This window comes from Nomascus leucogenys, chromosome X (assembly GCF_006542625.1).
Source record: "Nomascus leucogenys isolate Asia chromosome X, Asia_NLE_v1, whole genome shotgun sequence".
In the NCBI taxonomy this organism is placed as follows: domain Eukaryota; kingdom Metazoa; phylum Chordata; class Mammalia; order Primates; family Hylobatidae; genus Nomascus; species Nomascus leucogenys.
The window spans coordinates 95,207,882-95,226,047 of NC_044406.1; the positions used below are offsets into that span (position 1 = coordinate 95,207,882).

An 18,166-nucleotide genomic window follows, 5' to 3' on the forward strand; every position below is an offset into this window, starting at 1 on the left:
AATCTATAAGGAACTTAAACAATTCAGCAAGCAAATAAATAAATAAATAACCCCATTCAAAAATGGGCAAAGGACATGAACACATACTTCTCAAAATAAGACATACATATGGGCAACAAATATGTGAAAAAATTCTCAGTGTCACTAATCATCAGAGAAATGCAAATTAAAGTCATAATGAGATACCATTGTCTCAGTTAAAATGGCTATTATTAAAAAGTTAGAATGGCTATTATTAAAAAGTTAAGAAATAACAGATGTTGGTGAGGTTGCAGAGAAAAGAGAATTCTTATACATTGTTGGTGTAAATTTAAATTAGTTCACCCACTGTAGAAATCAGTTTGGAGATTCTTTAATCAGTTCAGCCACTGTAGAAAGCAGTTTGGAGATTTTTTAAAGAACTTGAAACAGAATTTCCATTCAACCCAGCAATCTCAGTACTAGGTGTATACCCAGAGTAAAAGCAATCATTCTACTGAAGAGACGCATGCACTCATATGTTCATCACAGCACTGTTCACAATAGCAAAGATGGAATCAACCTAGATGCCCATCAGTGGTGGACTAAAGAAAATGTGCTACATATACACCATGAAATACTATGCAGCCATAAAAAAGAATGAAATCATGTCCTTTGCAGCAGCATGGATGCAACTGGAAGCCATTATCCTTAGCTAATTAACGCAGGAACAGAAAACCAAATACCACATGTTCTCACTAATAAGTGGGAGCTAAATATTGAGTACACATGGAAATAAATAGGCAACAATAGACACTGGGGACTACTGGTGGGGGAAGATGTTGGGGAGACTGTTGAAAAACTGCCTATTGGTACGACACTCACTACCTAGGTGATGGGATCCTTTGTACTCCAAACCTCAGTGACATGCTATTTACCCATGTAACAAACCTGCACCTGTACCCCCAAACCTAAAAGTAGGTAAAAAAGAAATGTTATACAAATGGAATCATAAAGTATGTACCTTTTTAAGACTGACTTTTGTCACTCTGCATAATTCCTTTGAGAAGCATCCAAGTTACTGCATGTATCAATAGTTATTTCCTTTTTATTGCTTAGTATTCCATGGTATGGATCCGCCAAAGTTTGTTTAACCATTCACCCATTAAAAGACATCTGCTTTTGTTTTTCTTTTCCAATTTGGGAATATTGTGAATAAAGCTGTTACGAACATTTGAAAAAAAGTCAGTCATATGTCCATAATCTAACAATGAAAAGTAGTAAATTGGAATTATAATAGTGCCATTTAAAATAACAACAAAAATTTGAGATACTTAGGAATAAATCAGACAAAAATGTGCAAGTCTCATATCCTGAAAACTACAAAAATATTGCTGTGAGAAATAAAAGAAGACCTGAATAAATGGAGATACATATCATATTCATGAATTGGAAGACTCATTATTGTTAAGATGACAATTGGCCCCAATTTATCTATAGATTCAGTGCAACTCCAATCAAAATTCTTGTGGTTTTCTGGGGCTACAAATTTAACAAGCTGATCCTAAGATTTAGATGGAAATGCAAATACAGCTTTTATAAAAAACAATGTTGGAGGATTTACAGTACACAATTCCAAGACTTAGTATAAAACCACAGTAAACAAGATAGTGTGCTATTAGCCAGATGATAGACATATAGATGAATGGGACATAATAGAGACTCACAGGTAAATAGTGAATCTGTTTTTTGACAAAAATGCAAAGGCAGTGGAGAAAGTCTTTTCAATAAATAGTCTTGGAAGGGTTGCATATGCGTATGCACAAAAATGGCTCACACTTTATATAAAAGTTAACTCAAAATGCATCATAGACCTAGATATAAAATCTAAACCTTAAAGCCTTTAAGGAGGAAACAAAGGGGAACATCCTTGTGACTTTGGGTTAGGAAGATATTTCTTAGATCTGACATGAAAAACACGATCCACCAAAGAAAATACTGTTAAGTTGTATTTCCTCAAAAGTAATAACTTGTTCTCCTCTAAAAGTATTGTTAAAAGAATAAAAAGAGAATCCACAATCCAGGAAAAATAATATTTGCAAATTACATATCTGATAAAAGACTTCTATCCAGAATATATAAAGAACTCTAAAAATTTAATAATAAAACATACAGCTCCAAATAAAATTTAATTATAAACAAATTGGAAGAATATTTTGACACTTGGTAAAAGCAGATATATAGATGGCAAACAGATACATGAAAAGATCTTCAACATTATTAATTAGGGAAATGCAAGAGAAAACCACAATGAGATGCCACCTTAAACCTGTTAGAATATCTAATAAAAACTTTTAGCCAAAGCAAGTATAGATGAGAATGTGGAAGCAACTGGAACAATTATAGATTATTGGTATAAGTGGGAAATGATCTACACAGTTTGGCAATTTCATAAAATGTTAAACACCTATTAAATGACCCTGTTGTTTCCTAGGCATTTACCCATGAGACATCAAAGCATATGCCTATAAAAACTTGTACATGAAAATTCACAGTAGCTTTATTTGTAATAGCCAGAAACTGGAAACAACTCAACTTCCCATCAACAGGTAAATGAATCAACACATTGCAGTATATCTCTACAATGGAATACTACTCAACAATAAAAAGTAATGAACTATTGATATTCACCACAACAAATTTGAATCTCTAAGTAATTATGCTGACTGAAAAGTTAGACAAAAAGTAGATTCTTTATAATTCCATTTATATAAAATTCTAGAAAATGCAAATTAATCTACAGTGACAGAAAGCAGATCTCTAATAGCCTGGGGTGGGTAGGAGTAGGGAGAGGGTATAGGCATAAGGAAGATATGGGCACAAAGAAGCTTTTGTAATGGATTGGCTATGCTCATTATTTTGATTGTGGTGATGATTTCTGTATTAGTCCATCTTTGCACTGCTATAAAGAAATACTCAAGACTAGGTAATTTGTAAACAAAGGAAGTTGAATTGACTCACAGCTCTGCATGGCTGGGCGACCTCAGGAAACTTACAGTCATGGCAGAAGGCTTAGGGGAAGCGGGCACCTTCTTCACAAGGCAGCGGGAGAGAGAAGAGTGAGGAGCAAAGAGGGAAGAGCTCCTTATAAAACCATCAGATCTTGTGAGAACCCACCCACTATCAGGAGAACAGTGTGGGGGAAACTGGCCCCATGATCCAGTCATCTCCCACCAGGTTCCTCTCTCAACACTTGGGGATTATGTGGTGTACAACTCGAGATGAGATTTGGGTGAGGACCCAGAGCCAAATCAGTTTCACTGGTGTATATATGTGTCAAAACTTTTGGCCAGGCATGGTGGCTCACAACTGTAATCCCAGTACTTTGAGAGGCTGAGGCAGGTGGATCGCTTGAGCCCAGGAGTTTGATATCAACCTGGGCAACATGGTGAAACCCTGTCTCTACAAAAAATATAAAAATTGGCTGGGCATGGTGGCACACACTTGTAGTTCCAGCTACTCAGGGAGGCTGAGCTGGCAGGATCACCTGAGCCCAGGAGGTCTAGGCTGCAGTGAGCTGTGTTTGTGCCACAGCACTCCAGCCTGTGCAGCAAGGTGAGATCCTGTCTCAAATAACCACCTCCCAAAACAAACAAAAAACCCCCAAACTTTTAAAATAGTATACTCTACGCGTGTATGATTTATTCTATGTTAATTATACTTCAGTAAAACTGCTTTTAAAAAATACGTTTTTAACATAGAAATAAAACATCTAGATTTCCCTAAAAGGAATGTGTCCAAGTGCACATTGCTAAACAAAGAAAACTTGCTAGACCCCTGATGAGATCAAGTTAACCAGTTGACAATGTAAAATCTGTGACACAATCAAACATTAACTAAACAAAGTATGCGTCTGTCAGTGGCATCAGCATTTACTGGGAGCTGGTTAGAAATGCTAAATCTCAAGCTCTGCAGCTGACCTACTCAATCTAACTCTGGTGTCAGGGCCAGGTAGTGTGTGTTTTAATAAGGTGTCCAAGTGGTTCTAATGCAAGCTAAAGTTTTATATCTGACTTAGAGTATCTCCATTTTGACAGTTGCCAAAGGTCTATTTTCTTGTTCTACCAATTGTAATACATCAAATATTTCTAATGCTACATAACTACAAAAACAAAATAGACATTATGCAAAAAAGAGAACCTAATTGCCTATAATTGCATTACCTAATTAAATTATCATTTTCGTTTGTTCATTAAGGGTCTTGCCTTGTCCATATGTTTATATAAATATGTTCATATAATGTCTGCATTTTTACAATATTATAATCTGAAATAATTTTAATCTCAATTATTATTATAGCAATTTGTCCTATTTTGTATTTTTCCTATCCTCAGAATTCTAATATTTTCCTGTTTAATTTTTTCTTTCTTGAGAAACTATTCTTAAAATGCTTTTTTTATTTTAAAGTTGCATGATTATACAACTGTCTTATTGTCATTATAAAGTGCACTTCCTGAAAATGGTAACACTTTTATGGATGCCTTTAACTCACAAACTAGTCTACTTCTCAGTACATTAGATTTTTATCCTTCTTAATGCTAGCTTAGGATATATAAACCAGCCAAAGGATCACTAAAAGTTATCCTTTGTATAATTTCCCCTAGCCCTAAATCTTACATGTTTTTAACTTTTGACAAAAGTGTATGCCATATATTTTATTTAATCCATTAAGGAAGTTTATTCATTGAATGAGAATTTACTGAGTATTTGTTCTGTTGGGCACTAAGAATACAAAGTTGAAGAAGATATAATTGATTAGATGAAGTAGTAATTCAAGGGGAGTCAAAGTTATTACACATTTCTGGCTGGGGTAGTTGGGTTGTGCTATTTCCTGGAATGGAGAAGACAGTAGAACATGAATTCAGTGTTGTTTATATCAAGTTTGTTCTTAGGAAAATTACAAAATTTTTCCTTGTCCTGATTCTTCATATATAAAATGGAAATAATAGTGTCTACCTCATATTATCATTGAGAGTATTAAATAAGATAAAACATGGAAAGAGTTTAGAGTAATTCTTTGGTATATAGAAAACACTAAATACATGTTAGCTATTATTATTGTCATTGAGTTTTAGGTGCCTGTATGCATTCAAGTGAAGATGTTTCAAACGGTTGCCTATGAGAGCCTAGTTTTTTAGGAAAAAGAGTTGATATTTTAGATTCCCAGGTAAAGAGAGAGAAGGTCGAAAAAGGAATCCAGTGTAATACCAGTATTTAAAGGATAGGCAGAGGGAGAGAAATATTATTGCACAAAGGAAAATACGAATGATATTTTTATGCAAATATGGGCAGGCAGCATAAACCAGTTTTTTTTTAAGTTTGACCTTTAGAAATACCCATTTTCTGTTTGTGAGTGTTAGCAAATTACAGGAAAATCTACAGTAGTTGTAAGGATTAAACGAGTGCCTAACAACAGGCAGCAAAGAGTAGGCAACAACAAATGTCAACCTTCCCTACCATACGTATTAGGAATTAGGTGGAGGATCCCATCCCCACCACATCCTTGCTCAAGGCTTCTATAATTTCTACTTAGTAACCTTAGTACCTTTCAAAGGCTCTGGTATTGATCTTTGAATTCCTTTTGCTACTCTCTGGTAGTTGCCCTTCTCTCTTCTTTACTATAATATTGCTCACTCTGCTAGATAGGACCACGATATTATTTGACTGTAGTGCAAGGAGATTTCAGGATATATCACTTATAGGTATATGGTTTTATTAATATCAACAAAATTAAGCTTTTTAGCACCTCCACTTAAAATTTTTAGCTTATTCCTCTCTTACCTGTAGGCAAGATAGCAGTTTTGCTTCTGAGAAAATATGGCTTTCTTCAAGTATTATCCTCCAGTTTGGGCAGAGATATGCTTTAAATACCAGCTGAGATCCCAAAATGTACCTGTTTTCCTCTTATGAAAATCTACTGTAACTAGATTTTTTTTTTTCCTTTGTGCTTTCTTTCTGACTGAAACTTGTGATCAGATTTCTACTACTAGCTCTGCCAGTAATAATTTGAGGGAAACTAGCTCCAAAAATTTTAAAACTTTTAATTTCTTCCTCTTGTTTTATTTCCTCAAAAACAATTGTGTTGAGGTTGATGAATACTAAATTACCATAATTTAATCACTATTAAAACAACAAAGGGATATATGTCTAGAAAATAAGAAATGTAGTAATATGTCAGTAATAATTATTGTCAAAACTACAGGAATGTTGCCATCTATCATTAATTGACTAACATTAGCTTCATTAACTTTGAAATGAAAAGTGGAAACTGGCCAGAAGTAGTCTTTTCAAAGTACTTATATTTATTATAGGATGATTGTTGAATTATTCAGCACAAAATCATCTCAGCTTTTTAGACTAAACTTAGTACTTACAAAACACACACACACACACACACACACACACTTTCAGAGTAGAAATAAAAGCGTGCTGTACCTTAACCTCTAGAGATATGTGTCTTCAATCGCCCATTAGTCAGTCACCTAGTAGATATGGATGCTTTCTCTTTCTCACGTGCTGTCCAGGCTGTCACTGTGGGTAGGATCTGTTAAGAGGGTTCTCGGAATGAGGTCTGACCAGAGACAGCTTTCAAGCCTTAGGAAAGTAGAGGAACTACTTGTAATCCTGTAGTTGGGAGCATGTGCCATGAAGCTGTGAGCCTTCGGGGTTCATATATATGTGTGTGTATATATATATATATAATATATATATATATACTTTAAATTCTAGGGTACATGTGCACAACGTGCAGGTTTGTTACATATGTATACATGTGCCATGTTGGTGTGCTGCACCCATTAACTCGTCATTTACATTAGGTATATCTCCTAATGCTGTCCCTCCCCCGTCCCCCCACCCCACAACAGGCCCCGGTGTGTGATGTTCCCCTTCCTGTGTCCAAGTGTTCTCATTGTTCAATTCCCACCTATGAGTCAGAACATGCGGTGTTTGGTTTTTTAAAGCTGGAAACCATCATTGTGAGCCTTTGGGGTTCTTAAACTTCATAGTGATGAATTATCTTTGTGTAATTTGATCCCCTAGTTTTGGAGTTTACACCCTTACTAGGATTGGCTGTATGCAGATTAACTAACCCTAATATGTTAATCTAAATAGCATTAGTACACATGCTGGCTCTGCTTCCCCACCTTTCTGGCTGTACAGATATTCACATCAAGCAACCCTACTCTAAAGGTGTTGATAAGATATGATGGGTCCTCACTGGTAGATAGGCAGTCTTCCTGTCCTGGTGATGATAAAGGCTGCGGTTAGAACTGAGACCTGAGTCACAATTCAAGTAATTATTCTGAGTAAAGGAATTAATGGTGGTGTTTTCTTTATACTTTTGTTTTCTACAGTGAATGTATATTCCTTTTTAGCATTAATTTTACAATTAGAAAAAGTAATAAAAGTTTTGATGTTTTGAAGGCTTTTTTTCTGGTTAATTTCAAGTCTGGGAGCTTCTCTGATGGTTTCCTTTTACCCTTCCCTGCTCCATACTTATTTAATGTAACCCTTACAGATCTGGTTTCATGGATTTATTGCTATCTTCCCTGTTAAACTCTTGATGTCAGTATGTTTAAATCTCATTTCATCTCTGATATGCTTTTTACTTTTACAAGAAAGAAAGAGATTACCACATATGATATAATTTCCAGACGGTTTGTGTTTCCCCCCCCCACCCACAACTTAACAGGTTTTCCCATGTTAGTAGATACTGTGAATTTACATAATAAAATTACGTTAGTTTTGTCTAGATAGTCATGTGATCTTTTTGAATCTCAACCATGCCTGTGCTTGAAAATTCACAAATGACCTTACCTTTCATTCTCATTTAATTGCAGGGAGAGAGAGGGTTTCCAGGTTTGGAAGGACACCCCGGATTGCCTGGATTTCCAGGTCCAGAAGGGCCTCCAGGGCCTCGGGGACAAAAGGTATGTATCATGTTGCCAACCAGTAATGCCAGATGAATTAAGTCATCTTAAATGTGGGACTAGGTGTCACATCAACTAAAAAATTGCTGAATTATAGCAAGAAACTAATATGTAAATGAAACAATGGAATGACAGGGAGTCTGTACTTTATTGTATTTTGTTAAAAAACTAAATATTACTGCCATATTCAGATGCTTTTGGAAGATGCTGTTGATTGTATGTAGTTGTTGGCTGCCTTCACAAAAATTAAGTTCGGTCAAGAGCTTAGCTGAGCTGGAGAGAGCTGAATTACCAGTTGTTAGAGTAGCTGATTAAGAGAAGAAGCCAAAATGAAAGTAACAGTCAAACCTTTACTCACTTATTGCAATATTATAAGCAGAAAGTTAAACTGGAGAAAATGCTGACTCCCCCACTGTTCTATTTGTCCCCATGGTGCAGCATCAGCAAAGGTCAGATGGATCAGCACAGATGTTGGAAATCATTTGACTGCTGAGGGAGCTCAGAACGAAAAGCTCCTGCAATTGTATAGACCCAGGGGCAGGGTTGGAGAAGGAGAAGAGCTAGGATGGAAACGTACTGAATCAGAGTGCAGAAAAAGTATTTTTATGGTTTCTTTCTCCTCCCATAAGAAGGTCTCCGCCAAAAGAGGCCTTTAAATGCAGAAATGCAGTTGAGCACAGCCAGCCATGGGAGCCTGAATCTTTGACTGATACTTCAGAGATTGCAGTGCATTAGCTGTGCACCAAGTTTGCTGTGTGGAGGGTAGCTGTCCCTTATGAGGCCTACCAAGAGGACTTTGGTTGGACTCTAACAGTCATAGGTGTTTAGACAAGAGCCATATTCCCAATTCCATATCTTGATGTTTCAGGACCTGAGTGAGAAACATAAGCTGCCCCATCATGGACCTGAATGGGTTGGACTTTAAAGGGCTCTGTCAAAAACAGGATAATGTCTGAGGCCACAGTAGATTATGGTCATGATCAATCATATTCTAAGCAGGATGAACAGGCCTGCTTGGAGAAGTGAATGTAAGCATGAGCCCCAGCTATTGCCAAGCCAGTAATAGATGTCCCATAGCCCACTTGATCTACGTTAGAGAGCCAGGAGGCTTTTTTCTTAAGTCTTATGATGGATTATTCTACTTTGCCAGTTTTCATTGATCTAGGTGCAATATGAGGTGCTGGCAATTCCAGAGACCCCTCACAGTTGGCCAGCAAGCAGTTAAGGGCTATATGGTTAGCTAACACTATGTGGGCCAAGGAGTTGAGGCTAGTCTGTTTTGTTTCCAAAGGTGAAGTAGTGTCATTAATGACCTCAGCAAGGTCCAAAGACAGGTTGCAGACAACCTTTTCTAACTGAGTGATGCTGACAGTGAGAAAAGTTGTCTGGAGTATTCCCATGAGTAGACAGTAGGTAATGCCAGCTGGCAATTCTCCTGAATAACCAGAGTCTACCTAGTTTTGGAGTTCTCATTTTGTTTTATGTAATGTTATATGCTTAATGGGAAGGACTGTTTTGAATATTTGAGTATCTCTTATCAATGTCTTATTATGTATGTTACATTGGTAGGACTGTTGAAAGCCTGATTTTTACAAAAGAAATAATACCCCAAGAAGAGTGCACACAGTTCTGGGAATGTAAGAGTCATTGGTTACCATGGAGATCAACCAGCCAGAAGTCCCTCCTGGTGAGCAGAGTACTTGAGTGGAATTGAAAAATTTGTGTAAGGTGGAGGCAGAAATAGAGAAATAAATTGCCACCACCATAGAGGCCAAAATGGCTCCAATGGCAGATTGTATGTCCCTTTTCCCAGATGATTCAATTGCTTCCATATGGGACAGGAGTGAGTTGACATCCCAGGAGGTATTTTCTTCCTGTGGTATCAGAGTCAATTGTTGCAATCTATCAGGTCCAGTGTAATAAAGTTAGGGTACCTGAAGTACTAAAATGGTCCATGTTTAGAGAAACATCCATTCGTAATATTCAGCAGCACAGCAATCAGATGTTTATATGCAGGGTTCAGCGATAGGTGACATATCCATTAGTTTGTCAAAATCAGAATCTTGTGAACTACCCGGGACAGGCAATCAATGAATTTAGTAAGGTGGAAGTCACAAGGTTAGTCTGTAGGAGAAAGGGAAGAGGGGTTAGATCCCTACCCTCCAGCCCCATGGATCAGCCCCATGGATGAGCTCATGGATCTGGAGGTAGTCTCAACCTATCAGTTGTGGGGACTCTGTCCTTTGACTGCCATGTGAGCAGTCTGTCCTATACCATGAGCAAGAATAGCATCTCAATGTGCATATTAAGATATGGAATTGGAAGAAATAATAGTGAACTTAAGACTCAGAGAATTTTCTGGGTTTTTTTTTTAATGACCCTTTTGGCTGAGTGCCTTTTTCCATCTGTATTAGGCAGACTGGTGAATTGATATATGAAAGGGCTACTTCTCATCATTTGCCTGGAAAGGAAAACTGGCTTAAAACCCTTTTTCTTAATTTTATTATTTTATATGATGGTGGTACATCATGTTGTTAGAGTATTAAGGAAATCAAATGGATACTCACCAGGTAGTCTTTCCAATAAAGGGAGAAAATTAATTTAAATGCATGAATACTTTTTAACACTTAACTATAATCAGAGCTTAGATTTGGGGAGAATGTTGGTCATGATCTCAGGGAAGATAGCATTACATCAGGTAGTTTTGTTAGATTCAAGAGCATAAGGGACCTGTGCTAAATTTCCCAAGTAGAACTTTAGTACTTAGAAAACAGCAGGACCCTAAATGTGTGCATACAATTTTGGTGGATGAACTACTCAACTGAATTTCCTGTGTCTAATGACACATCAAGAGCAAGAGCAACAGAATGATTCTTGGGCACCCAGGAGTAGCACAGAAGTATCAGAGATATCTGAAAAAGTCAAGTGGATGGAATTGAGCACTAACTTGGCAGCAATCCATGCACACTATTGGCATGGAACAACTCAATGAATACCAGCTTGGACTACACTGTCGCACTCCTCAACATATTGGAGCTAGTTACGTTCTCCAAAACTTAGACACGATCTTGTGAAAATGAGGTGGCAACTCCAATGGACTGAGATTAAACTTCAGCCATGTTATAGAAATAGGTGTTTTGGAAGAGAAATTAAGTTAAGCTACAGGAAAAGTTACATTTCTTGTATCTGAGTTTACTTGGGATTAGGGACTGAGTTTCTTGCACCCCATGCTTGCTGAGAGATGGCAGTTTTAATAAAGATTTGTGTTAAATTAAAATAAGTTAACCTAAATTAGAATTCCTTTGAAATAATTTAGTATTAACTAGGACTATTCTACAATAACCTGATCATTTATAAAGGTGTGCTTGTATGCAGGTTAAGTTTAGAAAGCAGTCCAATCTTTTTTTGTGATTTCATTTCAATTATCTAAAAAGAGAGAAGGTAAGCTGCTTTCTAAACTTTCAGGATTATGAATTTGAAGCATTGTGTACTTCTGCATCCAGTATGACTCCATGTTTCCCCAAATGGCTGAATTTATACCTTTTATGTGATTGGGTATTCTGGTACATGTCTATGTTAACATATATACTAAGTCAAAAAACTTGTAGGATTATTCTTTAATTTGCACACTCGCAATTTTCCAAAGGTTTTTTATTCTAAAAAATCAAATTTAGTTAATTTTGATAGGCAGTATGTTCATGTCACTCAAATTAAGAGGGTATACAATGAAAGATCTCCTTCTCACCTGTGTCCATTAGTCCCTGAGTTACCCACACACACTTTAACCACCTTTGTTTGTAAAATAGTAGCACATTAAACACACTGTTTGACCTTTGTTTTTAATTTAATATACATTGTAGACATCCTATTATCAATATATACAGAACCTCCTCATTTTGTATAACTGCATTGTATTTCATTGTATATATAAACCATAACTTAACATTGTATATATAAACCATAAATTATTAAGCCAGTCCCCTATTGATGATTATTTAGGTAGGTTTCAATTTTTTGCTCTTAAAAGTTCCTTTTCCTTGGAGCAGAATTAGGTTTTTTAATTCTATTTTTTTAAAGAAAATAGTTAACGAAAACTCAGTGAGGTAAGACTAAATTCTCAGCAATGTGGTTGTGACTAGAAATGAGTACATATATTAGCATATACACATGGGTAGTTTCTTTTGCATGGAACTGACCACTAGGAAGGAAAGTTTATGGTTCTTTTTAAATCGTTCTTAAGCTCTGCCAATACAAAGTGCATTATAAAACAAAGCAGAGGTTTAAAAACAGCAAATTCAAGAACAGCACATATTTGGGCTCAGAGATGATGCTCATTATACCAGCATGGCAAGCAGATTAACATAATATGGGAACTGCCCAGATTTTCAGCTCCTATTTTGTTTACAAATAAATTATTTGAGGAATGACTATATCAATATTTATCTTTGTTTTCTTGTATGATTCATAATTAACTTTACAGGTATAGAGTTTCATTCATATGTCAGCTATTTCCTTCTCAGGAAATAAAGGCCTTTCTTATTTTGGGTCATACAATTTACCTCAGTGCTTTCAGTCTCAATAATAAATGCTTCTTCCTTGGGTGTATAAGTTTTTCACTAACTTTCACAGATGTTTACAGTAGCTTAAATCTCCTATTTTATAATTGAAAATGAGTTATTTGAGGACTTTTTTGAAGGAAAAAAACTAAAAATATTGCATTTTTCAGGGTGATGATGGAATTCCAGGGCCACCAGGACCAAAAGGAATCAGAGTAAGTAGTATTTGCTCTATATCAAGTACTTTGTTGGTGGAAACAGATAAAGAACAAATGAAGTATTATGAGACAATTGGAAAAGACCCATATTAAAAGGCAAGAAGATAAATACAGTCTTCAAAAAGTTAAATTTAAGAGTTGGTATATGTCTATAACTAGCCCTTCTTTAGTATTTTGATAGCTATTATATACATTTTTATATATATGTCTATTTAATATAAAAGGATTTTAAAGTAGCTTATGGTTGAGAATTATTAAAGTCCTAAATTCTAAAGTTTGTCGTTTAATTAAAAATCTATATCATATAGTTGGTTTAAACCAGAACTTCCTAACCAGTGTGATTATCTCAGCCTAGGTCCAGAAGGCTGGTTACCTCAAGCTGTATATCCTCCTAGTGTACCATGTATAAACATTATCATTTTTTTGTGTATCTAGAAAAGAATAAGTTTAGTTTAAACCACTGTATTAAAGAATAACTATTTTGGAATACTGCATTTCTTCAAATCTAACATGCATGACTTTTCAAGTCTTGAGGCTCTGAAAAGTAAGGATGCATCTCAAAATTGAAAAGTACATTTAGTATAATTTTTTCTCAAAAGCTTTTAAGTTGACATGCGTCTTACAGTGTATTTTACAACTGAGAGGAAATTGTAGCTTAAAAAATAGTACTGGCTTTTAGAAAATCACATTTAGCTTTCTGACCCTCAGTTTCTTCGTTTGTTAAGTTAGAGAGCTAAACAGAACAATCTCCAAGGTCCCTTTTAGCTCTGGAATACTGTGTTCATAGATTGATGAAGTTCTCTAATTTGAAAATAAAATATATAGTTGGTGACATAGCATGTTTACGTGTGTGACAAAGATAACCATTTGATCTTCAGAAATTTAGTAGATGCATAATTTTACAAACATTAAAAACATTGTTTGCTATATACTTCTTAACATCATGTAGCTTGCCTTATGTGCATCTTATGACTGATACAGATAGGGTACTGGAAAAGCAGGGAAGAAACTCAAAACCCTTAGTTTATTTCAGCAGACATAATTCTTTATTTTTCTGTTAAAAAATTGATATCAATATACTATTAAAGCTCTTTATAATAATAAAAAATAATTTTTAATATCCCTATAGTTAACATTAACTATATTCTATATTCTAAGCACTATTGAGACTAAAAAGAATCGGCTATTTTCTCAGTTCCCATTGCAGGTGTTTGAGATTGCTTGGTTACTCCATGTCCCTCAACTAGAACTCCAAGAGTGCTTGGGAATAGGTGGCCTGATAGTTTCTGCATCCTCAGGTGTCAGCTCACAGGCAATTCTTGACACGCGGAATTTTGAAGACATTATTGTGGAAACTGATAAATGTATACAAATGTACAGAGCATATAGTATAATGAACCCCCATGAAACCATCACCCAGCTTCAAAAATGAACAACATTTTGATAGTTTTGTTTAACATATACCTTACCACTTTATTTTTTGGAATATTTTAAAGTAAATCCCTCACATCATTCATTCTACCAATGAGAACTTCAGCATGCCCCTCTAACAACCACGTAACAACTAAACCATCATCATACCTTTAAATATTAGGAATAGTTTTTCAGTACTCTGACATTCAGTCCACATTGAATTTTCCTCAGTTGTCTGAAAGATGTCCTTTTACAACGGTTTATTCAATTTACGACCCAAGCAAGTTCCACGTATTCCTTTGGGTTGCTGTTTATTAAGCTTGTTTTATTATGCCATCAGAAAAACTGGGTCATTGTACTGCATTCCACATTCTGGATTTGGCTGATTTGTTTCCTCATGATGTCATTTAAATTGCTCCTCTGTCCCCCGTATTTCTTGCAAATTTCAGGTTGCCTTGGAAGAGGCACTAAAGAACTTTCTGGGGGTACAGAACTGTACGCTTAAGATTAGTTAGTATATTTTGCCGTGCATAAATCGTACTGCAATAACATTAAAGAAAATAGGAAAAAGTATACTTTATAGGTGTTGTTGTGAACTTAACTATTGAATAACATTATGCAGCATGAATATCAGGCTATTCTTTTTTTTTTTTTGATGTTAGGTTTGATCAGTAGTCTCAGATAACATTAGCCTGATTCTGCCATCAAAAATTTCCCTGTCAACTTTGACTAATGATTTGGCACCCATAGATGGTCGTTATTTTGCTCAGACTTGCAAGATGCTGATTTTTAAAATTCTATTAATCATTCATTTATTAGCTGGAATTCTAATAGGACAGTGAGTTGCTACACCAGAAACTTCAAGTGGTCATCAAGGAAAGTTCTTCGACTTTTTTTTTTCATTATATGCACGTGGAATTTGTGTGTTTCAATCAACTGTAGTCATTTTTTTGAAGGCCAGTTTGTCCCATCTTTTGCCTGTGAAAGCCTTTTAAAGTTGACTCCTGTCCTGTGCTCTTTTCAGAAAACTCCATTGATCTTTAATAACTTCTTCCTTTTTGACACAACAAGCTCTTTCAGGCTCATCCTTGGCATTTCCCCTTTAGATCTGAAATGGGCCATGTCTCTGATTCCAGGTTCTTTTTAGTGAAAAATGTGATTTAGATACCACAGTCTGAATGTTAGGGCTTTTTTTTTTTTCTTTTTTGGAGACGGAGTCTCCCTCTGTCGCCAGGCTGGAGTGCGATCTTGGCTCACTGCAAGCTCCGCCTCCCGGGTTCACGCCATTCTCCTGCCTCAGCCTCTCCGAGTAGCTGGGACTACAGGCGCCCGCCACTGCGCCCGGCTAATTTTTTTGTATTTTTAGTAGAGACGGGGTTTCACTGTGTTAATCAGGATGGTCTGGATCTCCTGACCTCGTGATCCACCCGCCTCGGCCTCCCAAAGTGAGCGGTTTTTATTGCTACTCGATTTGTCACTGTTTCAATGTCTTCTCAGTGGAAATATGTATTTTTAAGAGAAAAATTAACATGAGTTCATATTATTGCTTCCAATCGCAATTTAAAATTAAGAAAGATTTTGTATACTTATTATCTCTTCCCCTCATCTCTCTATTGAGGTGAAAATGTTCATTCCTAATAACATAAATGTAATTTCTTATTTGCTTTTTCCTACAATATGCCTATTTCCTACAATATGCTTCAAAATAACAATGTATAACTTAACAAAATAAAAATTTAAATTTTAATAGTGATAATAGGATTCTTGAAAACCATTAATTATTTCTTTGTTGAGTTTTCCCCCTTTTAATTGACCAGTTTTGCTAAAGAATTACAGTTAAGATACCATGTTTGATGAAAGGCCCTTGAAGTAATTCTTTTCTCTGTGTGGTTTTGTCAGCAACTTGGAACATATATACACTGGATCCAATTTATTTTTCATTTTTAATGATTTCCTTTTTTACCTTTTTTAAAATTTTAAATTATTTAAAACATCTATGTGGTTTTATAAGACAAGGTGTAGTCAGAGATGCTTCTCTTTCATTCTTGCCATTTCCCTAGTGTTTTAATCTTCCTCTGAGAGGTAATCATTAGTTTTTACATAGTAATCATAGTTTTACATTATGTGAATGTGCCATAATTTATTTAGTCATGTTCCTATTGGTGGTCATTTGAGTTGTGTATTAGTCTGTTCTCACACTGCTTATAAACACATACCCAAGACTAGGTAATTTATAAAGGAAAGAGGTTTAATGGAGTCACCGTTCCACATGGCTGGGGAGGCCTCACAATCATGGCAGAAGATGAAGGAAGAGCAAAGGGACATCATACATGGCAGCAGGCAAGAGAAAATAAGAGCCAAGCAAAAGGGGAAACACCTTATAAAACCATCAGATTTTGTGAGACTTACTATCACAAAAACAGTACAGGGGAAACTACCCCCATGATTCAATTATCTCCCACTGGGTCCCTCCCACAACACGTGGGAATTATGGAAGCTACAATTCAAGATAAGATTTGGGTGGGGACACAGCCAAACCATATCAAGTTGTTTCTAATTTTAACTATAACTGGTTACATGGTTGTTTCTAAACTTTAGCTATAATAATGCTGCAATTGTTAACTTTGTTTCTCATATTTTGTTTCATAATTTCTAGGGTATCTTCAGGATAGATTCTTAGAAGTGAAATGCTAGGTCAAAAGGCAAATGCATGGGTAATTTTGCTAGATATTTCCAAATTTCCCTCCATAGAGTTTGAATCTTCATTAGCAGTATATGAGAATACTTTTTCACCATAGCTTCACCTACAGAGAATATTGTCAAACTTGTATTTTTGCCAATCATGACAGAGAAATTTAAGAACTTTGGGGGTGATCACTATTAATGTCTTCAGTGGCAATATATTTGCCACTCCCCCATCCCCTGCTGAATTAATTTTTCATCACAAACCTGGGAGATCTTTATCCATTAGAAGAGACATTTCATCCACGAATTTGCCTGCTCCTAATAAGTGCAATGAAGATAGTGCTCCTTCAAATTGAAGTTTCTTTTATAGTTTTCAATAAAAGAGACTTTTAAACACATGTAAGAGATTTTTCTCTAATGTTTCAAAGAACAATGAGTAGTAATAAATAGTGAGACACAATTTCTCCAAATCTATTCTAAAATAATTTTCATAATATCCTTAGGTAAGATGTTATTTTATTGTTATTGGTTGTCATTTAGTTTAAGGATTTTATTTCTTCTTATAGGGTCTTCCTGGACTTCCTGGATTTCCAGGGACACCAGGTCTTCCTGTAAGTAGCATTTTACTTTTTATTTTGAAACCTCTTGAAAAATAATCTAAGACATATTATACATGTGTTATGTCGCTTTTCAAAGGGAATGCCAGGCCATGATGGGGCCCCAGGACCTCAAGGTATTCCCGGATGCAATGGAACCAAGGTGAGATCCATCCACTTAATCTTAGGTAGTATACTTGACAATAATTAACTTAAAACCCTAAAGATATCAATATGAAGAATGTAGAAGAAGGGATATAGTGGCTTCAGGTCTTGGCTATTACATAAAGTATGCTCTGACTACAATTTTCTATATATTGAACTATCAATAATTTCATTAAACATGTATAATTAGCTGGGATATTGCATTGGGTTGAAGATTACTTACCAAATCCTTCTTTGGCTTTAGCATAAAGTAGGATGAGAATTAGAATTAGGATATATATGTTTCAAATATTATATCAGTTGTTGAAAGTAATACTTCTGAATGTCATTCAGAAGTATTACTTATTAGAAAACTAGATACAATTTATGTTTTCAAATATTTCATGTTTTTAAGGTTTTTTAACATGCTGAATAACTTCCTTAAGAAAAATCTTAAAAAATTATATGTAATACAGCACATCTGTTTTTACTATAAACTGTCAGTATGAAACCTGAAACTTCTTCATCAGCAAAGATGATACATTTAACAATTTTAAATAACCCTAACTTTAGATATAGCAAACATTTTTTTTCTGATCCAATGT

At 35.5% G+C, this 18,166-nt stretch overlaps 1 protein-coding gene across 1 annotated transcript in view; it reads left to right on the top strand.

The window, feature by feature from the left end:
- COL4A5 (collagen type IV alpha 5 chain) overlaps positions 1 to 18,166 on the top strand; it is a 259,474-nt gene that overhangs the window by 119,001 nt on the left and 122,307 nt on the right. Inside the window, exons 3-6 of the mRNA XM_030807170.1 lie at positions 7,860 to 7,949; positions 12,676 to 12,720; positions 17,388 to 17,432; positions 17,518 to 17,580. Of these exons, the coding sequence (XP_030663030.1) occupies positions 7,860 to 7,949; positions 12,676 to 12,720; positions 17,388 to 17,432; positions 17,518 to 17,580 (243 nt within the window). The remainder of the gene's footprint in view (positions 1 to 7,859; positions 7,950 to 12,675; positions 12,721 to 17,387; positions 17,433 to 17,517; positions 17,581 to 18,166) is intronic.